At 38.3% G+C, this 25,226-nt stretch overlaps 1 protein-coding gene and 1 long non-coding RNA gene across 2 annotated transcripts in view; one reads left to right on the forward strand and one right to left on the reverse strand.

Annotated features, from left to right (window-relative positions):
* Positions 1–13,076, forward strand: LOC102013192. Its single transcript, XR_261244.2, has 3 exons — positions 1–1,309; positions 5,116–5,272; positions 10,035–13,076. It is a non-coding gene; the product is annotated as an uncharacterized LOC102013192 (long non-coding RNA).
* The window catches only part of Ift57 (intraflagellar transport 57), a 57,374-nt gene that overhangs the window by 1,446 nt on the left and 30,702 nt on the right, over positions 1–25,226 (reverse strand). The window contains exons 7-9 of the mRNA XM_005386354.2: positions 3,846–3,917; positions 3,005–3,136; positions 1,639–1,701 (exon numbers count right to left, since the gene is read on the reverse strand). Of these exons, the coding sequence (XP_005386411.1) occupies positions 1,639–1,701; positions 3,005–3,136; positions 3,846–3,917 (267 nt within the window). The remainder of the gene's footprint in view (positions 1–1,638; positions 1,702–3,004; positions 3,137–3,845; positions 3,918–25,226) is intronic.

Raw genomic sequence — 25,226 nt, forward strand, 5'->3', positions numbered from 1 at the left:
TTGAAAACATTTCTCACGTTAAGTACTGACTTTTAATAAACTTTCAAAACTTTTGAATGATATATCAAAAAGGATTAATTTAGATATCAGACAAAGGGAAATAAAATATTAGGAATATTCTGGACATAATTCAAACAGGATAAAGCATATAGATGAACAAACATCTTTATCTTCTGAGAATGCTCCTTATGCTAAACTTCACCAAATTACTTTCCTATCTGCCTTATCATGGCGTAACATTATAAAAAGCAGGCTGTTTTAAATGCTCAAGCTCTGCAATTATCTCAGCATCTACCATGTCATTCTTTAACAATTAGTTGCTAATTACAGTAGTATAAGCATCCTAAAGAGATGTGGCACTTCTAAAGATTTTGCAGGTATCTTTCTTACCATTAGAGTTCTATAAGAGACTATACCACCTTTTTCTTTCTAGGACACTACAAAAATGCTTGTATCGTGTGGTTATACATAAAATATTCGACTGTTCTGCTCCAACCAGGAACTCCAAACTCTGAGAGGCATACTAGAAAGTCATTTTGATTCCTGTCTGCACTTTACGTTAAAATTATACTACTACAGACTCTATTAGCAAAATTCCACAGTAGCGCTGTATTATTATAGACAGAAAAATAATCTTTAAAAGTTGAAAAAAATTACATAACCTAGGAGTAAGCCATAATTATCGTAACTTAGTAGGTTTTAGGTTTACCATACTGGTGAGTAAGACTTTCCCTGGGAATAAAGTGCTCATCCAAGTAAAGCAAATTAATTTCTCTCAGGCACCTGAAACACTACAACTGGGAATAACTACCTCCTCCAAAGGAGCGAAATGGATCCCTGGACTCCCTTCAAGGGCTAATTTACCTAATGTAAGTGAGCACTTTACTTCTACGTAATGTTTTATTTGCCTAGAAGCATCACAGGATTAAGAGTCTAAATATACCTAATGTTATATTTTGAGTATTTTAAGATATCTGTTCCTGAAATAATCTCCATAAAAGAAGCTTAATTCTTTACTGTCAATACAGTAAAGTTTGTGAAAATTATCAAGGCAGTCTTAGATTTTAGTCCCACATTGGCTTATAACCTTATTATAAAGTTTTTATTTTTCTCTATCTGTCAGCTCTTCAGAGAAAAATAAGACTGACTACACGGTTTCACCTCTCTTGCAAGATCATGAAAAGAAGTGTAAAAACTTGCACGGGCAAATATTCTAGCAGTTATCAGAATGAAGAGGTTGTGCCACGCTGCTAACTGTAGCGAGATATATCCAGGACCACATGGAAGTTATCAGTAATAATCACTGAAGGTAAATCTTATATCTTATAGACTAACATTAAACTTTGCTATAGATTCCCAGTGCGCTTCACCTACTCCTCTAAATATTAATTATAATTATATAAAAGTAAGGATTACGAAAAATTATCTGCATGCTAATTATGAGCAAGTTGGATGTTCAGTTTAACATAGCAACTTCAGGCATCTTAGGGAAACAAGAACAGGATAAATAATTGACTCTTTGGTAACAAATGAGGGATTCTGATTTGAAGCTAGAGGAAGCAGTTACTGCAGTAAGCACTCAGTCTGCCATAGCTGCAGGTGGATGGGCCCAGCTGACAGGTATGCACGGGTGCGTACCTCAGCCAGGAGCCTGGTTCTCTCCGTCACACCGCCATTTCCCTGCTGGTATCGTTCTCTTGCCTGAGAAGGAAAACATTTCGCTTAATGACAAATCCGAAACAGAAGCAGTGACCTCTTTGTGTTTGCGATTTCTAGATATCATTGGATGATGACTCCCCTCCTTGTTTGTGGAAGTGACATTTAGCTGTGACTATTTTATGTCCCTCGTAGGCACCATGTATTTAACTGAAGCACTATAAAGTGACGCAATAACCTAACCTTCACATACTGCCTGTGTGACTCTCTTGGGCGTAGTTCACAATAATAACTGTCCTCAGCCATCCCTGAACAGCTTAGGAGAGTGGTTGTTGGTCAACCTAATGTGCATGCTACACACAGAAAATTAGTTCTAAAAACATCAAAGCAGAGCATCAAACTCAGCGATTAAGGCTTAACAAAGAGTATGACAGTACAATCACCTAGAGTATATTCTTAGACGCTAATCTAACGATCAAGTGTTCAGTATTAACGTTAGATACATTATGGCTTTAGTCAGAGAGTTTCACATCATTTTTCAAGTAAAAGTATTCATGAATAGATGGGCCTATGAGAGAATAATAAATTAAGCAGGTAACATAGAAAAGTAAAAGCTGCTTCCTATCTGGGCTTTGAGAACTTCTCAAAGTGTAGAAGCATCTCAAATTTATTTCCGCTTTTTTCTCCTTCTAATTTTGTGCGCTGAAAGAAGAAGCACACACCTTCCATTGACATTTGGAAGTACTGTGAACTAGCCTTCCTTAATGTCAGGACACACGGAGCAGAAATCTTTAAGGAAAGCCCTTAGGTCCCTGCTGCTACGACAGAGAACCACTGCTTTCCAGGGCTAGTAGTGGTTGTTGTTCAAATTCTAAAACTTGGAAAGAATGAAAAACTTGTCTCATTTCATTAAGTAACCTGCCTGTCTCGGAACCTGCCTTGCTTTCCTTTTGTTTATTTTGTGGCTGTGAGCCATTACGGCAAGCACTGTCTTTTCCTTTTGACACACACGGAAGCGCGCGCTTTCCTTACTCCTACAGTACATTAGCAACCAGACCTCGAAACAAAACAAGGAGTCCTGATGATCTCTTCTCACTCTAAGTCATGTTCTCTCATGACCTATACCTTATTCCTTTAATTCACAGATGTTTAAAGGCTGCTAGAGGAGAGTATCTACTACACAGAAAATGGGCTTACCCTGCTGCTTCACTTGATTTCCTAAATTGGGCAGAGAATCAATGAGTTGCTGATTGTGAAAAGCATTTCACAACCCTCCAGTAAAAAGCGTTTCAAGTTTCGGGGTCGGGGCGGGACCTGGAGCGGGTCCTGGAAACCACTCCCACATTACCTCACTCAGCTGGGCTTGCGCTGCACGGTGCTCCTGAACCAGGTGCTCCAGCTGATTGTTGATGTACTTTTCTCGGCTGCCAATCTTCTCCAAAGTTCTACTAATTTCATTATGGAGTTTGTCCAAAAATCCCTAGAAATTCCATGGGATTTTAGTAGATAACTCACAACTACATTTTTCAAAAACAGTTTAAAAAATTTTCAATCCCTCCCACAAATGATTAGCCACGTGAACAAGAAGACAGTTTGAAATTTCATTAACAAAAAGAGTTTACGATGAGAAATATTTCAATCATACTTTGCAGAACGTTAAAACAAGAGGACCTGATAGGTTAGTCAATTCATTTGGCTTTATGCATCTTTACAATTTATATGACTGTAATTAGCTTTACATAAATTTCTAAATCAAAGGAAGTAAAGGAATAAAATGATTTCCTCAAAATTCAAGAAAAATGCAATGTAGATCCCCGAGCCAGGAGTTGCGGCCTGAGATCAGCAGCTTCTCACTCAAGCTTTGCTTTTCCATGGTGTCACTTCTGGCATGGCGGAAGTGTAAATTTCAGGCACTGTGGCCTGGTGCTCTCGCATCCCATTAAATTCAGGGAAGGTGATGAAATGTTTCTAAAATCTCTCTTAGATATATATGCATAATATATATTTTAAAAAGAATCATTTAGCTCTCTTTAGTAGTTGGCTTAAGTAGGGGACTGTGAAATGTAATATGGTATACTCAATAGGCTCCTGAAACGCAAGGACTGTGTCATTTTTTCCTTTGTTCTCCCATAATAGGTGTTCCACAGATGAATATATCTATGATATGTCATCTTAAGTTATTCACATACCTTGGTCTCCTTTAGAGCAGATTCAATTCCACTTTTGTGCTGGTGCATTTGGTCAACATGGATCCTCCAATCCTGTTGGCACAAGCACATACAGAAGCAAAGTAAAAAATACTACATTTCCTTCTATCCTCAATTTTTTATGTCTTTTCTCTATTGCTCTGGTTGTTGCTCTATTTCAGGTGGTACAGTCCTATATATAGCTTGCAATCAGATTACAAAGAAATATGTGTACAGCACTTTAGGATAAAATGTTCCAAATAAATGTAAATTATTTTATGTGTTCATGGAATGATGTGTGATAATTTGAGTATGAATTATTTCTGCTTTGCTGGTGGTTAATATTTATGACTACCTATCAAAATGAAAAAATTTCTAATTGCTAGAAAGAAATACTTGTTTAAGCAGTAACAATTATGTTTGCCAGAAGCAACTTTTCAACTCTCACTCTTGACTCAAATATCATATGTCAAAGAGTAGTTTGTCTCTTGGGAATTAAAATGGAGCTCTCTTCTTTAATAAGACTTTTAAGTCTTTTCTTTAAAAAAGGAAAGCTACAACGACTACCAGATTTCACGTACTCTGAAATAACTGTCTACTACTATTAGACTGACTTCAATCTGTAAGAACATTTTAATTCTTTGCAAGATATCTTTTAAAATTTGTAGTTGTTTGTACACAGATAAAGTAAAAAATGTTAAAGACAGATCCATCATAAAAGAAGACTACTATGGAAAATTAAAGTAACAGAATGCTTTTCAGTCCCACATATCTGTTTGCATACCTTGATGCTATCTACAGTACTTTATAAATTGAGAAACATTTTGTGAGTAGTTCCAGTCTATCTATGTCTTAATAGTTTTCTTTGAAACAGTGATTATAAGAAAAATACACTTGGCAGTTCGAATGTATTAAATATAAAATTATAATATCCTGAAGCTGCGAAGAATCGTAAAAGCACATAGCCCCCCCTTGTTCACAGCAAAGCAAACAAACAGAAGGGGGCACACAGGTAGCGATGTACTTGGATTAGAAGTCAAGTGTATGAATTGTCACATAGCACATATTGTCAGCTCAGAGTTATGGAAAAGGCAACTGGCTATGTGACATTAGTGAGGGTACTAGAGTCGAGGGACATCAGCACTTTCCTTTATCCTTAACCACTGTTTTTCTGTCACATGAAAAAAAGTATATCAGAAGCCAAGACCTAGAAAGAACCTTAGTGACCACAGCTCACCTAGCAATCATCTAGTGCAACATTTTTATTTTACAGTTGACAGGATGTGCACCACCTGTGACTATGACGAGACAACTTTGGCACAGGGACAGGGGTCTCCCAGTTCATCCAGGCAATGCTCGAAAAGGAGACAGGAATAGCAGGCTGGCCTTCTGCAACTGGACCAAATATGGTGAAACCTATTTAAGGCCAGGTAAGCCTCTTCATGACAGAAAATGAACCTAATCAGTATCATTAATTTTTTAAAAAAGTGCTCATCCCACCCGGTTCCACAAAGAATCTGAGATGGCTTACTGAACACCAAGCTCAAGTATTTACATGTCTTCTCTCTCTTCCTATCAACCTCTGTTTCTGTCTTTGCCTCTCTCCAAATACATGTATGTGGAAACAGACATACATATCTAGATATGCATTTATGTATCTGATGTATAGTTTACTATGCATCAGATTGCAGTGGATATGTTTGCAGTGGATATGTTTAGTTTGTGGTCTTTTTCTACCAGTATTATGTACAAACATGTTTTTGCACATACTGATACTCAAAACATTCTGAAAGACACATCCAGGCCTCACTCATCTATATATAACTATGCTACATTGATGTAAATCTCCACTGAGGAGCTGGAAGTCTTAGAGCAACTTGAAGCATGAGGAGTATTTCAACAGGACAGAAAAGAGGAGGAGAGGAAAGGTATTTTAGGCTGAAGAAGTAACACAAACAAGGAAAATAACACAAAACACATAGCTTAGGTTGACTAGAATAGGGGAGGAGCGGAGAAAATGTATCACAAAGAAATAAAGCTAGAGAGACAGCTTAAATTAGATCAAAGCCTTAGTCCACAACAACTGAGGACTGTGGCTTTTATGACATGGGTAATGGAACACTGTTGTGGTATGTGTCTGCATGTCCCCCTAAATCCTCATGCAGTCATGGGGTGGGCTCCTAGATTTATGATTGATCCATAGTCCAATGCTGGGATTATGGGTGTGAGTGCTGCACCCGCCCTGGGGCGGGTAGTTTGCATACAATGTAAGGGAGGGAAGGAGGCTGCTTGCCACTTCTGCTCCCTTTTGCTCTTTTTACTTTTGCTTTTTTCTGCCACCATGAACGGTTGCCCTTTGCCATGTGCCACTCTGCCTTGGAGCCAGCCGAGTATGGACTGAAACCTCCACAGACTGTGAGCTAAATAAACCTTTCCTTCCTTAACTTTGGGTGTCAGGCATTTTGTCTCAGCAATGAGAAAAAAGTAATCGAGATGAACATTGTAGCTGTTTGGGTCTGGAATGGCCTCCGAGGGCTCCTGTGTTGAAGGCTCAGTCCTCAACGCAGCAGTGCTCAGACATAATGCATCACCAGGGCTGAGACTTCATCAAGGCACTGATCCACCGACTGGTTCATAATCTGATGGGCTACTGGGAGCTGATGGAAGTTAGGAGGTGGGACCTCGTTGAAGGGAGTGGGCCTTTGGGGGGCCCTGGGTACTGGGTCTTGTTCCGGGTCTGTGCCTGCCTCCTCTCTGCTTCCTGGCTGTAATGAGATAAGCAGTTTTCCCTCGCCAGGGCTTTCTGCTATATTGCTGCCTTGTTCAGGCTGAAAAGCAATGGAGCCAGCCAACCATGGTCTGATACTAGAAGCTGAAATAAATCTTTCTTCCTGTAAGTTGATTTTCTCCAGTATTTTGTCACTGTGACAGAAAGCTGACCAATACAGGCACTGCTGATACTTTCATTTGAGTGTGAGGGTCAAGTCTGTGTCTTGAGAAAGTAACACAGTGAAGAAATTACTAGAAGAGTAAGAGACTGAAGACAGGAGAGTGGTGTGGAGGCTGTGTCGCTATGTCATGGCTGCTTGATAGAAGGGGTTGAACTAGTACAATGCTTGTAAGAATGGAAGGGAGGGTATGTACTTAGGAATACTACACAGGCAGAAATGATAGGATATGAATACAAAGCAGAAGTGTGAGCATAGGGCATACAAAGCAGCAGTGCAAAGCAGAGACTGCAAGGGGTTGGGTCCGAGGAAGAGGAGGGATAATAATACCACAGTGTGATAAGAACAGGACAGATTCTAGGGAAACCAGAAACACTGAAGAATTTGGTTTTGAACTTGTTAAATTTGATAGGTCATTGGGAAATTTTTATACCTATTAAGATGGACAGCTAGTAACAATTTATAAATATCTGGAAGAAAATCTGAGTATCTATTAAAATCTTCTAGATGAACATACATCCTAATGTGCAATTATTAAAAATGTATTTTAAAAGTGTCCTTATGAATTAACTCAGCAGTCTCACCTCCTGAAATTATTCATCTGTTATAGCTTACATTTAAAATATTCCCCCAAAATCTTATATTTGGAGGTAGTGGTTGGTCAAAAGGGCTGGGCCTAGAGGGCAGTCATAAATAGGCCAGGCTTTACTCATTGCAGGCGCAAGGGTGTAAAAGTGTAAGTTTTTCATTTAAGAAGATATTCCTTGGCACTTCTGCTTATTTTGAGCTGCTTAGGGAAGTATGTCTCTGAGTTCAAGACCCAGGCACCTAGAAGCTACAGCATCCATGGTCCAAGGGGACCTGGATATGGCTAAAGTTGGAAGTCAACTTGAACATCATTCACATGGTGCTAGTTTTTCAGGTATAGAGCATGTAAGAGTTATGAGGTAACTGAAGCTTCCTTCCAGATTTCAGAAGAAGGCCTTAAAGGTTCAGCCAAATGGTGTGACAGAGTCACAGACCCTGCCAGGAGTCCAGGAAGTGCATGAAACTATGAGAATGAAGCTGAAAGTGCAGTGCAGATGGCAGGAAGTTGGAGATGTCAGGAATGTGAAATGTGAGCTAAGGAAAGCTGCAGACAGTGATTGAAGTCAGCCCAAGACAGAGGCCATGTGAGCAGCAACAGGTAATATTATACGGGTGGGGCTGTCCAAGCCCTTTGGGGCTCACACCTTACCACAACCTGCCCAGGATGGTGGGCATGAAGCTTCAGGGCTTCATGTTTGCTCTGCTGGATTCTGGCCTTGCTCTGGTCTGATTTCTGTCTATTCCCCTACTTCTCCCTTTTAGAATGGGAATTTTTAACCTGTGCCATTGTACATTAAGGATTTAATTTAGTTTTTGATTTTTATGGGGGCTCCCAGTTAAGAGTTTTCCTTGAGTTGCAGAAGAGACTTTGGAGTTGGACTTTTCAGGAGTCTTAGAAATATTAAGACTTTGGCAACCCTCAGAGATGGTCTAAATGTATTTTGCATAATGAGACAGACATAGACCTTATGCGGGGCTGGAGGCAGTTGTAGCTTAGATCTACAGTGTTCCCCGTCAGTTTCACACATTTGGTGATAGAGTCTAGTCAGAGGGATGGGCCACTCAGGCTGTAGCTTTGAACGGTGTATTCTGGTCCACAGCTCCTCCCTTCTCTCTGCTTCCTGACCACCATGATATGAACTCCTTTTCTGACCCTTCCATCATGTGGCTTCTGCACTGAGGTTGGTGGACAATGAACTGAACTCACTGAAACTGTGAGCTAAAATAAACCTCTCCTCCTTTATTTACTTTGTGGCTGTTGGGTATCTTGCCCTGATAATGAGAAAGTGATCAATATAACTCAAATAACTGAGAATACACACAAAGATTAACATACAAATTCTTTGTAAAACAATAGAAAAACATCTAGTAGACGAGAGTTTAAAGTATAATATTCATTACACTGCTAAAAGTAATGCAGTATGATGCAATTCTTATAGAGCTCAAAACCAAGCAAAACTCAAATGACACACTATTTGGAGACATACACATATATAAAAATACTTAGTGAAAAAGGAAAGCAGTAAAGATAATACATGAATTGGAGACTACTAGTTACTGTGATGGGAAGGACAGCAGAGGATCACACAGACCTGAAGTGGTCTAATTCTTAGGTCAGGTAGTGGGCTTGTTTTGTTATTGGGTTTTGAAAGTATGTATGAATTATATATTAATTGTACATATTAATTTTACATATTAAAATGCTAGTATTTAATGATCAGCAAAATACGTGTTTAAACATAAGTAGAAAATACAGTGTATAATTCATTAAAAATTAGTAATTGTGTATACAGAATTTTAATTTTTATATGTTATAAATATGCTTTGTGTGTTTGGGGTATTAACACAGGGCTTTAAATATGAGGGTGCTTTAAAATTTCTTCCTTATCTTTCTAATTTATCACTTTAATCACCAGGGAAAAACTGCAAAAACTTTTTTAGATGACACAAATATCTTTGAAAGGATTCTATATGTTTATTAAGTGGAAAATAAATAAAAGTGATTATAATTGTGACATTTAAAAAACATAAACATATAAAGTCAAAATACATAGCTTTTGTAAGACTACAACTGAGAGACTGGGTAAAAGCTTTACAATGATTGTGGTAAGAATAGAAAGGTGACAGGTAAATCCACCTGGATTCCTGAAATAAGTAACATTAACACATTCCCGCTGGCTGGAACTTCTGGTAGTACATGGATGACTGTCCCATCTGGTGGTACAAGCTGTTTGATGGGACTACCTCATGTCACCACATGGGACAGTCATTACATGTACTACGGGTGGTTTAGAGCTGCCTAACAAGGAGACATACGAATTACGGCCCCATCGTGAACATGTTAAAAGGAACTATTTAAAGTTGATGGCAATTCTAACATCACAGCATGCATTAGATTACAAAGAACTTTTACATAACTTTTCTTATTTGAGACTCACAAAGGTTTGGAGTGGTAAGTAGATACTGTCATCCTTTCTTAGGTTCTTCTTCCCTCTTGAACGATTGTTATGAGGTTTGCTGGCTGGCTGTGGGGGAAGTGTACTTTTCTGCTCAATTAATGCTGGCCTGGATGGAGATTTTCTTTAGCCAGTAAAATGATGCTGAAAGTTACCTGTGCCAGGTGTCCATCCACCAGCTCTCTCATCCTTTCTTTCAGCCACAGCAAAGAACCAGTCTTGCTAAGGGTCTTTCAGCCTGGGCCTCACAGTGGAACATGGAACCCAGACAGAGGAAAGTTGCAGCTGAACCATGTCTCAGCAGATACAATGAGGATAATGTGACACTGTTAATGTAAGCCACTGTGATTTCCAGCTTGTTCACAACACAGAAAAATTGACTACATATACATATCTTACAGTGACAAAAACCAAGAAGCAGCTCGGTTAAATAACTCTTCCAAAGTCTCATATCTGCAAAATAGAAATCATTCCCAAACCAGTGTGTTTTTACCTATTATGTAATGCTTTTCTTTGTGATGAAATGAACTGTCAAAGAATTTACAAGGTAAGCTAAGAGTTCTTTTATCAAGTGAGACTATGAGGTCTACTGGTCACCTAATCCAAGGGTGCTCTAAAGTATCTCCATGAAGTATCATTTCTCCTCTCTACTGAAGACAAAGTGTCACCTATTCCTGTGTATTTTCTCTTTTCATGGGTTGAGAGACTAATAATGATAAATATCTGCTTTCTGTTGACTTTCTGGGTTGTTTTTCAAAATCTTCTCATAAAAATCTTATTTATAATTCTATTCATTTGTGAGGCTAAATAGCAAAGTTATTGTTGCCAAAATCTCCCGTCACTCCAAATTCTTTAGTAACAAGTTATATTACATGTCTAGCTTTTTCAGAAACGAGAATGGTGAAGTATCCACAGATAATGATTTACTGTACACCATAAAACCAAAATGTCTGTTGCAGCTGTAAAGGTGACGATGAGGAAGAGTACATGGTTCTCTGAACTTTACTTCAACTGAATATCACCTAACTAGTTTCTTTTGTATATGTAGATACATTGTGTATCTGGGATCTTGGATGTCTAACTCTATTTTTAAAGCTTTTCTCTAAAACTGCTAGGGAAAGACTAAATCATGAGTGGAATATGTGTCTGTGTAGTAAGTTTTGTTAATTTACAACTTATAAAATGTCAAATTCTTTTAAAAAACAAACAACTTTGAGCTTCTTTATGTGTGTAAAGGCACAATGCTAAAGAATTCCTGATAGAAAAAAGACAAAGAAGAGAACTTCCTGTGTGCTGGAATACTTTTTCTGTGAGGCTCAGGAAAAATCCATGCCAGAACATAGCTGATCCTAAGAATTCACAAGGTTCTTTTTCTTTTTCCTTCCGAGAGCAGAGCCCCAAGACTGAAATATTTGGAATCACTATTACAAAAATGCTACTTCTGTTCTGCCATCTATACTACCTTTGTCCTTTATTCTCACTGCCATCCCCCCAATTGTGTTATGAATAATTAGCCATGAAATCTTAATTAAATGTTGTTTTATAATTTTATTTTAGTGAGTATAAAATATTTACAGGGTTTTACTAGGCTCCATTTAAGATGAGAAAAAACTTTTTTCATTAATTTGTTTCAATTCAGAATTCACTTTCTCCTGGAATTTTCAAGATCAACCTAAAGTATGGGGGAGAAATTCTGTACTTTTTTGGGTAATATACTGAGGTTGAGTTTTACCCTGTCATCGTTAAATATAGGCGATATTCTTTTTCTCAGATTTTCCATTACATTAATCAGCACTGTTCATTTTCTTACTTTGTCACACAGTTTCACTAAAAAGCACAAGAAATTCTGATAATTACAACTTATAAAATGTCAAATTCTTTTAAAAAACAAACAACTTTGAGCTTCTTTATGTGTGTAAAGGCACAATGCTAAAGAATTCCAATTCCAAAGGCACAATGCTTTGAATTCCATTCAAAGTTTGCATTTAAATAAAATGTTTACTATCTTGCTTCTTTTGATAAAGTACAGAGAGTAGGGAAACTTGCAGTTTCTAAAGTCCCACAGTGAATGATCTAGATAATCTTGCTAGAACTACCTATAAAACAACAGTAAATTTTAAAGAAGGATTTATGGGACTTACCCACAATAAAATACAGGCCTTTAAGTACAGTATTTTGTTTTGTGTGTGATATTTATTTTGGCAAGTCAGAAATCTTTTCTAACTCCTTTCTCTGGTATAGGGTAGTACCTCAACAGGAATATCTATTCCGGGATCCTTTTAAATCTAAGAATAACCACGCTGCTAACATTCAAAAGCTGTTCACCAGGAAACAGAGGAGAGAGGAGCCAGGGTGAGAGACCCTTCCAGGCCACACCCTCAGTGACCCACCTTTTCTGACCAGATCCCATCTCCTAGCTTGACATTTAGCTAGGAACTCATAGAGACCTCTGTAGCCATGACACAAGGCAGCCCAACTGCTGCTCTAGCTGGCAGCAGACCTTGGGATTATCCACATGGTGCTGGTTTTACAGGCATACACAATGCAAGAGTTGCAACTCATCAGTTGAAGCGCATCAGAAACCCACTGATTAGTACAGTGTTCCTGTAATCCAATCACTTCCCCAAAACTGAAGGCATGGGGCTCTGAACAGCAATCTAGATACAAACCATAGCATTCTACTCCTGGCCCCTATGTACATATCTTTAAGCAAAATGCATATAACCCATCTCTAAGAGTTGCCAAAGTCCTAGCAGTTCTGACGCTGCTGAGAAGTCCAAGCTGAAAGTTTCCTCCAAGACTTAAAGCAATCTTTTAGCTGTGAGCCTTTGTAAAAATAAAAAAGAGAGTTAAACACTACCAACAGACAGTGGCACAGGGTAAACATTCCCATTCCAAAAGGGAGAAGTAGGGTGCCAGAAGTCAATGGAACGAAGCAGGACCAAAACCTAGCAGGGCGAACAGTAAACCCTTTATTTCCATATCCAGAGTCCAAGGCAATTTGTAGAGAGTCATGAAAGGGCTATGGTGGCCCCATCCCAATGGCACTGCTAGTGGTTATAGCTCTCATGGCTTCTCTCTTGCACTGGCTTTACTTACTCTTTGTGGCTTTCCTCAGATGTTCTGTTTCTAGGTTCTCCAACTTTCTGGGATATCCACTGCACTTTTGGCTTTATTCTGCTTCACACACTGATATCTGAGGGCACACTGCCTGGCCTCTCAAGCCTTCTTCTGAATCTGGGTGGAAGCCTCTCTCACACCACAACTCTTGCATTGTGTATGCCTGTAAACCAGCACCATGTGGATAATCCCAAGGTCTGCTGTCAGCTAGAGCAGAAGCTGGGCTGCCTTGTGTCATGGCTACAGAGGTCTCTATGAGCGCCTCGATCGTTGAGCACTATGAATGGAATCCTGGGGAATAAATTCCCTAGGTAGCTGCCATTCTGGAGCACAATGCCCTGGCCCTCTCTTCTCAAGGTAAAGTCTTTCATCTTTGCAATTTTGAACCTGTGAAGGATAGAGCCACACTGGCTCCTCACATGCCCTCAAGGTACTTTTCCAATTGTGTCCCGATCCAAAGTACAGTGGTTTATAAACACTTTTGTTTGCAAACAATTTAGTTTGTAAGCAGAAATCTTCAGCAAATTTTATTTTTGTTTGCAAACTCTGCATCAGGTGACGAACCCAACTGCAGCCATCTTTCCTGCATGAATATGAACATGGCCATCTTTTCCAGAATTGTGGGTCAAATTAAGTTCACAAACACAGGTATCACTTTACAGTCAAACCTTGGATTGCAAGTAACTTGGTTTGTAAGTGTCCTGCAAAATGAGTATACACTTCTAAGAAATTTTAACTGGATAAAACAAGTGATGTTTTGCAATACAATTAGTAGTCATGTTAAATGTTCATGTTAAATGTCACGTGATCACAACTGGTTCTTCTCTCTCTCTCTAGCTGCTTTGATATGCAAGTGCTTTGGATTATAAGCAGAACAAATTATTTTCATAAACCAAGGTTTTACTGTATATGGCTTCTTTTTTTGTTTGTTTGTGTTTTTTTGGTTTTTCTCCGGTACCAGGAACCAAACTCACGACCTTGCGCTTGCCAGGCAGGCGCTTTGCCTCTGAGCTAAATCCCCAGCCCCTATGGCTTCTTTTTGATGCTAATCTTTTCAGTAACTAAGCTCTCCTCTATTCCATTTTTGCAGGTTCTTTCTCTGTAGTAAAACTGAAAACTTTTTAAAAATCACTCAGCTGTGTTGTTTGCTTTTGATTCTCAATGTGGAGCTGGCTAAAAGCTCCCAACAATATCCATGCCACAGCCTGAATGCTGGGCTGCCTTGAAATTTCCTCCACCAGGTTAATTAGTCCACCACCCTGAATCTCAATGCCCCACAAAGTCTCAGGACATGAGCAAAACATACGACAATTTTCTGCCACAGCATAACACACACAGCCTGGAGTCCAACTGCCAGTGGAATCCCTGTTCCCTACTGAAACCTCATGAGCCTATTCTTTTCAGTCCACTTTTTAAAATCAGCTTCTGGTCTTCTGAGCTCTGACCAGAATCTCCTACCAAGTTCAGCTTATAGCATTTTATGGCATATCCAAACTTCTCCAAACTCTTCCTGTGAACCAGTTCAAAAGTATTCTAAACCCAGAGTCATGTAGCATCAGCACAATGTCCCCACTTAATGGTACCAAAATCTGCCTTAGTTACATCTCCTGGCTCCCCACCACCACACTCATGCATCACAGGCAGGACCTCAGAACAATGACTGGATTATGAGAGTTTATAGCAGACTTGCTGTTAAGCAGTGGGACCTGATTGGAAGAAGTGGGTTGGTGTGGGCATGGCCCAGAAGGTTCAATCTCCCTTGACTCTCTCTGCAATGCAGTGAGTAGCTCTCCTTTGTCCTGCCCCCGAGACAAGCTGTCCTGCCTTGGAACCAGTCAACTATGGATGGAGACATGAGACAAAATAAAACTTTCCTTTTTTAAGCTGGGGGTGTGAGGTAGTTTGTTCTAGCCATGAGGGAAGTAACTCGGACAGAAGCCAAGCCCCAAATTAACAGAAGGAAAGAAATAACAAATATCAGAGTAGAAATAAGTACACGACAAAAAATTACAAAAGGCAGATAAAAGGCTGAGTTTTTAAAAAAATATTAAGAAAATCAACAAACTCTAAGTCAGACTCACAAAGAAAAAAAGAAAAAGACCCAAATAAATAAAATCAGAGATGACAAAGGAGAAATCAACACAGATACCACAGAAATAAAAAGGATCATTGGTGACTGTATGAATAAGTATACACCAAGAAACTCGGAAACTGTGATGAAATGGGTAAATTTGGGTCACACATAACCGGAAAAAACTCTAACCTTGAAGATACAGGCAAACTGAATAGACCTATGATGAGTCAAAAGGATGAATCTTTTATTAAAACTTTCCCAATAAAGCAAAGCTCAGCACTGTACAGCTTCACGGCTGAATTTTACCAAACTTCTAAGTTAATAGCAATTTTTGTCAAACTATTCCTTTCAAAAATTAAAAGGGAGAGAACCTTTCAAGTCATTCCAGAGGTGGAGAGTAGGAGCAAGGCAGGTGATGGAGGGAGATGATTAAAGTATGCTATCTGCATGTAAGAAAAAAAAAAAGTAAGAAAGAAAACAAAAGGCATTGTATGAGACCAGCATTACTGACACCAAAACCACACAAGGACACAACAAAAAATTAAAACTACAGACCAATATCCCTGCAGAACAGTAGTGCAAAAATATTAGGTCAGATTCAACAGACCATAAAAGAAACACTATAATCAAGTAAAGTTTGTCCCAGGGATGCTAAGATGATTTGGCATGTGTAAATCAACAAAAGTTATATCACAGCAACAGAATAAACACAAAAGCTATATGATCATCTTTTTTTAAAAAAATTTTTTTAATTTTTATTTTATTAATTTTTTTAACATTTATTTATTTATTATGATTGGTTTTTTTTTTTTTATGTATGTGGTGCTGGGGATCAAACTCTGGGCCTTGTGCATGCAAGGCAAGAGCTCTACCACTGAGCCACATCCCCAGCCCTATATGATCATCTTGACTGATATAGAAAAGGGAGTCCATAAAATTCAACATTCCTTCAAGACAAAAACAAATTATTTATAGAAGCAAGTTACCTCAACACAATCTATGATATATTTACAGCAAACATAATGAAAGGAGCAAAGATGACAGCATTTCCTCTAAGGCAGACTAAGACAAGGACAACTGCTTTTATAATTCTTATTTGGCACAGTACTCAAAGCCTTAGCCAGAGCAAATAGGCAAGACAAACAAATAAAGGAGATCCAAATGGCAGAGAAGGATCTCAAATTATCCACATATCCAGGATGACATGATTTTATGTAGAGAAAAACCTAACGACTTCACCTACAGTCTCAACTTCTTAGGAGGTTGAGGAAGGAGAACTGGAAGCTTGAGGCCAACATGGGCAACTTAGATAAAACCTGTGTCAACATAAAAAATGTTTTTGGGAATGCAGCTCAGTGCTCCGAGAGTTCAATTCCCAGTACTCCTAAAACAAAAACTGAACAACAACAACAAAAACACACCCACCCAGAACCCAGAGAACGAAATGTGATTCCTACCTCTCTTCCTATATAACAAATGCATTCAAAATGGGTCAAAGACCTAGGTGTAAGACCCAAAATTGAAACTAAGCAAGAATAGTAGAAACAACTTTCAGACACTGGCATAGGGTTGACTTTTGGGATAAGACCCTAGAAACACAGGCAACAAAAGCAGAAATACACAAATAGGACTATGTCAAACTAGGAAGTTTCTGCCAACAAAGGAAACAAGAGTGAGACGATAATCTATAGGAAGGGAGAATATATTTGCATACTATTCATTGGAAAAGGGATTTTTTTTTTTTGTCTTTTTGAGACAGGGTCTCACTATGCAGTTCAGGCTGGCCTAGAACTCATTTTGTAGCCCAGGCTGGCCTCAAACTCACAGTGCTCCACCTGCCTCAGCCTCCCGAGGGCTGGGATTGCAGGCATGCACCACCACATCTGGCCCTAGAAAAGGCCAGATGGATTAATATTATGGATTAATATCCATAATATATAAGGTACTTAAAAATGTCAAACCAACACCCCTACGTAAAATTTAAAAATTGGCAAATGATCCAAATAACTTCTCAAAAGAAGGTACACAAATAACTAAAAACATACAAAAAAGTGTTTGATGTTACTGCCTTAGTTGCTTTTCTTGTTGCTGGGACAAAGTATGTGACACCCACAGTTCCTAGAAGGAGAGGTTCCTTTGGGCCCACAGTTTTTTCTCCAATCAGCAAGCTCCAAGGCACAATGACATGACAGAGGGGCGCAGCAGAGGAAAAGCAACCTAAATCATGGCATCGAGGAAGCAGAGAGAAGGCAGAAGCTGGGCAGGGTGGTACACCCTTCTAAGTCACACAGCCAGTGACCCTTCAGACCAGACTCCACTTCTTAACAGCGACTCTGATGCATAGTACCTCCCAAAAGCTCCGCCTATGAGCCCATGAGGCCTTTGGGGACATTCTCCACCTAAAACATAACACTCACCGCCTGGGAAATGCAAACCGAAAGAGAATAATAAGACATCGTATTAGTCAGCTTTCCATTTTTGTAACAAATACCGGAGATGATTCTACTTACACAGAGGAACGGTTTAGCGCGTCTCACCATTTTAGTGGTCTGGGGCCTGTGGTAAAAATGGTGGGGTACTTAGCAGAGGAAGCTGCTCACCTCACTGTGATCAGGAAACAGAGGGAGAGAGAGGGAGAGAGGGAGAGAGAGAGGAAAGGGCACAGTTCCAATGTCCTCTTCAAGGACACGCCCCCTCTGGTGCCTTAACTTCCTAATAGGCCTCGCCTCTTAAAGATTCTTCTACCTCTCAGTAGCTCACAGGCTGGAAACCACAATTGCAATACACAGGCCTTTGGGGTGTATTTAAAACACAGACTATGGCAGATGTCTTCTCATTACAGTCAGAATGTCTGTCATCAAAAAGACAAAAAGTAACAAATGCTGATGGTTCAGAGAAAGGGCAACCCTTAGGTGCCCTTGGTAAGAACATAAATTAGTAAGACACACAGTAAATAGTATAGAGGTTCCTCAAAAAACTAGAAATAGAACTACTGTACCCTATGATCCAGCAATCTCATTTCTGGGTATATATCCCAAAGAAATGAAATCAGTATGTTACAGACACATCAGTAAGTTAAAGACACATGCCCTTACATGTTTATTGGAGCAGTATTCACAATAGCCAAGATATGGGATCAAGCTTAGGTGTTCATCAGTGGATGAAGAAAATATGGTATACTATATACACACAACAGAATATCATTCAGCTATTAAAAGGAATAGAGTCCTGGAACTTGAAGCAGTGTTAATGGATTGGAGGGTATTAGGTTAAATGAAAGAAGCTACACACAAAAATACAAACACCATATGTTCTCATTCACATGTGGAACATAAAGCTGATTTCATAGAAACAGAAAGTAGGTCACAGTCACTGAGGTAGGAGTAAGGATTACAGAGAGGCTGGACAATGGGCACCAAAATAAGTTCGATAAGATGAGTGAGTTCTAGTATTCTGTGGTACCATCAGTAGGGTGACCAGAGTTTGTAAAAACTGTATCTATTTTATAAAAAAATAGAAGAGTAGAGTTTGAAGTTTCCTAACAGAAATGACATATGTTTAAGAAGAAGAAAATGCTAATTATTCTTAATTTGATTATTACACATTACCGTGTATCAAACTATCTAAATATACCCCATAAATATATATAAGTATTATGCCTCAATAAAAAATTTAAAAATCTGCCAATATAATCCATCAAAACAGGGAGAGATTAACTGTATAGTTATCTCAACAAATAAAGAAAAAAGTCATTGGAAAAAAATGTAACATCTTTTCATGATGAATTCTCAGCAACTGTCTTGATCACTTTCCTGTCACCGGGACAAAATAGGACACGTCTATTTGGCCCACAGTTTTCAGCGGGTTCCGTCCAGAGGCAGCTGGCCCCACAGCAGAAACAGCAGAGTAGAAGGGCCTGGCAGAGGAAAGCTGCGCATTTCATGGCATCCAAGAAGCAGAGAGAGACAAAGGAGGAGCCAGGGCAGTAAAACACCCTTCCAGACCCCTCCTGACTGACCTCTAATCAGGCCCCACTCCTAACGGGACATGCGGGCCTGTACTTACCAATGGGTGAATCCACTGATGATACAGTGTCCCATGATCCAGTAACCTTCCATACACATGGGACTTTGGGGGAGTATTTTAGATCTAAACCATAACAGCAAATTATGACTAAAAGAGAACTTTTCCCAAACTACTAAAAGATATTTAAAAGTCACAAAGCCAGCATGATGCTTAATTGTGAAAAAGAAATATTGAAAGCTTTCTCTCAGTTAATACTACTTATATCTAGCATAAGACTAGAGTTCTTAACCAGTACATTAGGCAAAATAAAATAAAAATGTATAAGGTATATAGAGAAAGGCTGACATTTTCTGCAGAGGACATAATTGTAAATGCAGAAAAAGCATTTAGAATTGAATAACTGAATTGAACAAGTTTATCAGATGGATATAAAGATAAAACAGAATTGTATTTTTATATACCAGCAACAAAGAAACAAAAAATAAAATAGAAAATATATCATTTTCTATAGTATTAGATAATAACAAATAGACTAACATAATAAAATAGAGTTCAGATAAAGACCCACACATACATGCTCACTTGACTTATAATAAAACAATGCTCTACAGAATAACTTCTATTCTGCTTCTACAGAATAACTTCTTCATAAATTATTAGGTCAGTTGCATATACCTACAAAAACAAAATAAAGGTTGAGTTCTACATCATATCATACATAAGAATCAAATTTTGATGGATTGCAGATCTCGATATGAAAGGCAAAACAATAAAGCTTCAAGAAGTAAGCAAGAAAATATTTTGGAGGTAACACTGGGGTAAACAATGATTTTTTAAGCTATTAGCTATACTGAGTCCCTCTTAGAAAGGTCATTCTGGATATATTAAAAGCAAGCCAATTTTGTCACATGACATAAATAAGGGAAAGAAAACAAAGCTGAATAGTTGATACTTGCATTATGTGATATATGTGATATATATATATATATATATATTTATGTGTGTAGGACAAAAGGATTTGAATCTGGAATATATAAAGAATTTCTATAAATATAGAGAAAACCAGAGAACTCAAATAGAAGATACCCAAATACTAAATAAACAAGAAAAGGAATTTAACTACATTAGTCAATGGGGAAATGCAAATTAAACCCACAGTGAAATATCACAACACACCTACCCAGGTGTCTAAAATAAGAAAGACCAAATACTAAATGTTGATAAAGATCTACAGCAATTGGAACTTTAATAGAGTGTTGGAAGGAGTATAAATTTTATAATCACTCTCAAAAACTATTCGGCAGGATCTAATAAAGCTGGACATATACATACGTTACTAGTAATTCTACTCCTGGTAGAAATCCCAGTAGAAACATACACCTAAGTTTAACAAAAATATGTAGAAGAATTTTCATAGTATTATTTTCTTATTGTGGTCCCCAACTGGAAATATCACAATGTCCGGACACAAGCTGCTTTGGGGAGGATGACACCTTGAGTTATGTACTTCTCTGCCAATGAAAAAGGGCACAGGTGGTAGCTGCCTGCTGACCACGCTTTCTGCAGCTAGACAGCAAGTCCTTCCTAGTGAGGTGATTTGGACACCCTATCTCTGTTGAGAGACAGTGAGAGAGAGGAAGAGGGAGAGAGAGCACTGAATTATAGTTGTAGCTATAGTGGAAGAGCGGTGGGGCCAAGTGCAAGATGCAGTCCAAAAGTAATCACTGTCAGGATTTCAATGTGGAATACTGATGCTCCTATGGCACATACAAAACTCACCCGTGATCAATATAGAATTCTTTGCAAATCTGACGGGAGCAAATCAGATTAAGTGAAAAGATGGGAACACAGTTTGACATATCTACATATGTCTAAATACTTATAGCAAACATTTCTGGAACTAGTCTGTTATGCCTTCTGCAAGGGTATGAGCAGAGTCTATCCCTCCTACACAGAGATGCTTTCTTCCCTAATGGGAGAACAGTATCCGTATTTGCTTTTCACCACTTTACACAAGCAGATTTGTCACCTCTTCTTGGTCCCATCGTCAGAATTTCCAGATTAGCCACTGCCCACCGCTGTGTATGCATTTGTATAAGCATGTATGTGAGAGAGAAAAAGAAGAAAAAAAAAAGGAGTGAGATTGCCCATTCAATTAAGTAATTTTTTATGATACTGAATTACTTCCTTAATGAAAAACACCCACTGGGTTGAAAGGTGATGAAAGAATGTAGCTTATGTGCATTTTTAGGGATGACAGTTTTTCTTCCACTGTCTATAGCACAGTCTTTACTGTTTTAGTTATTCACAGATAACTGAGCTCTGAAAACATGACATGGAAAATCCCAGAAGTTAACGATTTCTACATTCTAAATTGTGTGCTATTCTGAATAGTGTGTTGCAATCTCATGCTGTTCTGCTCCATCCTGGCCGGATGAGAATCATCTCTTTGTCCAGCAAAATCACATTGTCCACAGCGTCTTCCTGCTGGTCACGTCGTGGCTTGCTAGTCATCTGGCAGCCATCTTGGTTATGAGAATGACTGTCCGCACCGCAGCGCTTGACAATGCCTACATCATTTACCTCAGTCTGTCTTAGCCTACAGTCATGTGTCACCTCACATTGTATCATCAAAAGGGTAAATACAGTGTAGTAAGGTATTTTGAGAGCCTATTCACTTAACTTTTGGTACAGTGTATGATTATAATTGTCTTAATTATAACTATTGTTATTAATCCCTTGCTATGCCTAAATTATACATTAAGCTTTATCACAAGTATCAATATACAGGAAAAAGCAAAGTATATTTAGGGTTCAGTGCTATCTGTCATTTAGACACCTAGGGAAGTCTCTCAACATATACTCCAGGGGCAAGAGGGACTACTATACGTCAGTGTATGTTGTGGTATATGTTGTAGTCTACTTATTGCAGGGTGTGTGAAAATAATCAAGATTATTAGAAAAATGTTTTTCTTCCTGCTTTCTATATATTTACCTTTCTATCTTTACTAACCATCTTTTACTGAAGTATTTTCAAATGCTGACTCAAATACATTGCTCATGATTACTCCATTGACTTTCCTTTTATATCTTCTCTGTGAGTGTTTCTAGGCTATAAAGGAAGTTACAAAGCCAGAGAAGAGATTTGGCAAGGCAGACATTCATAGGTCAAATCAGAGATCAGCATTTAATTATTGCAGGACATTGTGCAGAGCTGGACCAAGATCCTGAAGATCCCTCCCATCTTCAAGAGTCTACTAATCAAAACTTAGATCTCATACTGATACTGAAAATTCTTCTCCCCAAAGAAGTAATCAAACAAACAAACAAACAATAAGAAACATAAATTGTTATTTTAGTCTAAGGAAAAAGAATGAACTATAACGGGATACAAACCATTGGAACACATTTGTCCAGTAACTAGAAAATTTTAAATAAAACACAGTGACAGTGAGCAGTATGCTAATACGGTTTACTGAAAAAAAAAAAAGAGTTGAGTCAATAAAAAGTCCATTTGGTAGCAAGGTCCCTGACAAATGGTTTCTGCTTCAATTCATATGTTATATTAAGTAATTTAAAGGAAACATTAAATCATACTTTCCAATAATGAAATATTTAGGCAGTCTAGACATTTTAATTATAATCAATATATATTAATTCACCACTCTCGATCACAAAAGTCTTTTCAAGGCACATCAGCAAGGAGGCATTAGCTACTTCCCACCGCAGTGTTTACAAAACATGTGGTCTTTGCTGGTTATTTCCTTGAAACCTGCCACCACTCTTTGATGCTCTTCAGCTATAGCTGATAGTCAGCTCTAAAGCAAAAATACTTGTTCTCCTATTTCAATATGATAAATGGACCCTTTCTCCACCCAGCTGATACATTTATCACACTCAGGGTAAAGAGAGAGCATCATCAACTATCTTATAAACAAAGAAGATCCTGAATGTTCAACAAAATCGTGACAGAAGTAACTGAAAATATTTTCAGTTGCTTAAAGATAGCTGAGTTTTTCTCTACCCCGTGCTGTTATTTTTACAGTATTAATTTTAAGCGCAGTATTTTCTCCGAGAACCCTGGTATCTATTCAGGACTCACACGCAAGAAAGCAAAAAAAAGATGCCATTGGAAATACAACTTTAAATCCACAAAATAACACCTTGTTTAAAAATACACAGCAGGCCAAGTGAACGTTCTGTTTTGCATAGTCACTTTTAAAGAAAGATTGCTGTAAAAGTCTATCAGTGAGTATTTCCCCTCATCCTGAGACGTGTGACAGTTGAGTAATCCTGCAGGCTGCTCTAGAAATGTATGTATTTCTAGTTAATTTAGGCAGTTTATTTTAATAGCATTCACCTCTTTTTGATTATAGCAGGTGTTTCAAGGATAAATGTGCTGAAAATTGTATTTTGTTTAAACAACAGCAGCATGTACATTTATGGCCCTGCTATATTAAAAAGCATTTATTGTCTCCCAGCAATAGATACAATTACAAACATTTGTGACAGTAATTGGCTCTATTATCCCACATGGAGCCTCATGGACACCAACTTATTACCACCTGTATTTATATTTGTTACTGGTAATTGTAACGGCTGAGTTTTTAAATTTGGTGCTTTATATTTTTCTTTAAATTACATTAATATTTCTTACCAGAAGCTCTATTTGCCAGAAAATCTCTAAGCATTAGAAATGCAGCTTCTCTATTATTCAAATAACAGGCAGAATCCTATTTTAATAACTATTACATACATAAACTGTGTGCCTGTATCCCAACCCACAGAGCATTTTATACCTTTTGGCTCACAGATGCATGAATCCTATTACTGTATCTTACCCAACAACCAGAAAATAGATCTTAAGGAAATGCTCTCTATTTCCACTCTGCAACAATTTTCAAATCCCTGCAGGTCAGACATATTTAGAAAAGCTAAATTTTATTAACATCTTCTTATACTGCATTGAAACACTGTGACAGCAAAAGGTCAAACCAGGCAAGTTACTTTCCCTACTGCTTTGGAATGAGAACTACTCTCTGTTGCTTCATGATACACATTTGTCTACAACAATACAAAGAGAAAACCTGCTCTGGGTGCAGGATTTGGCTCCCAATTCAAAGAGACTGAGATCTAATATAGCAATTCTGTGGCCCCTCAAGGTTCATTTAAATGGGATTCTATCTGCTGATTAAGGGAGGCCTTTCTCCTCCCCCTTAGGTTTTAGCTCTCACAGAGACTGGAGTGCCCCAGGGCTCAAGACTATTGCAATAATTTTATCCTTAGCACAATGACTCTTCCTAAAAGGTTTCCTGCTGTAAATTACCCAGGGCAACATCTGCATGGTTTATTTACGTTAAAACAAAATTCAATTGCTTGGAATTGAATTTCAAGTTTAAGGTTCTTTTCACAGCTGCACTCCGAAAGAGTCAGACACTGAAGAACAGGAAGGGAGATACAGAAAAAGCAGTTCAATGAATCAAAGGTTTGAAGTAATTAGAAACATATGCTGTAATACATCCAGCACCTTTAAAAAGTAATCTTTATATCTAAATTCCTTGTAAGGAACCTGAAGATTTACATAATTACTAGAGACAGTTTAGTAGCATGAAGGGCATACCTACCCAACTATCTCAAGAAAAAAACTAAGCAAATATTTAATCATAGTTTGAAAAAAATCGATTTAAGTTATTGTCCTAGTTACTTTATCCATTGCTGAGACAATACCCAACACCCACAAGTTAAGGGGGGAATGGTTTATTTAGTTTGCAGAGGTTTCAGTTCATAGTTGGTTGGCTACAAGGTAGGGTGGCAGGGAAGACAAGCATGGCAGAGGAGAAACAGTCCATGGTGGGCAGAAGGTAGCAAAGCAACCAGGGATGACCATGGCTCTTTCTATCTCTTACATCTTCTTCAGGCTACTTAAGGCAGGTAGCACTCACACCCTTAATACTAGTGCCCTTGAGCCTAGCATTGCATCCTTAATCAACCATAGTGTAACACAGTCTAGATTCAGGCCCAACTGAAAAAGCCCCACCTATGCCTGCATGAGACTTTGAGAGGACATCTACACATAAGCCATGACAGTTATTAATCAAAATTTTAATTACAATATCCACAAGGCATTAAAGCATATTAGAACATTTGTTCACTGCCCTAAATGCCTATTTTT

The sequence above is a fragment of the Chinchilla lanigera genome, unplaced genomic scaffold, assembly GCF_000276665.1.
Source record: "Chinchilla lanigera isolate Chin_1 unplaced genomic scaffold, ChiLan1.0 scaffold00026, whole genome shotgun sequence".
Classification (NCBI taxonomy): domain Eukaryota; kingdom Metazoa; phylum Chordata; class Mammalia; order Rodentia; family Chinchillidae; genus Chinchilla; species Chinchilla lanigera.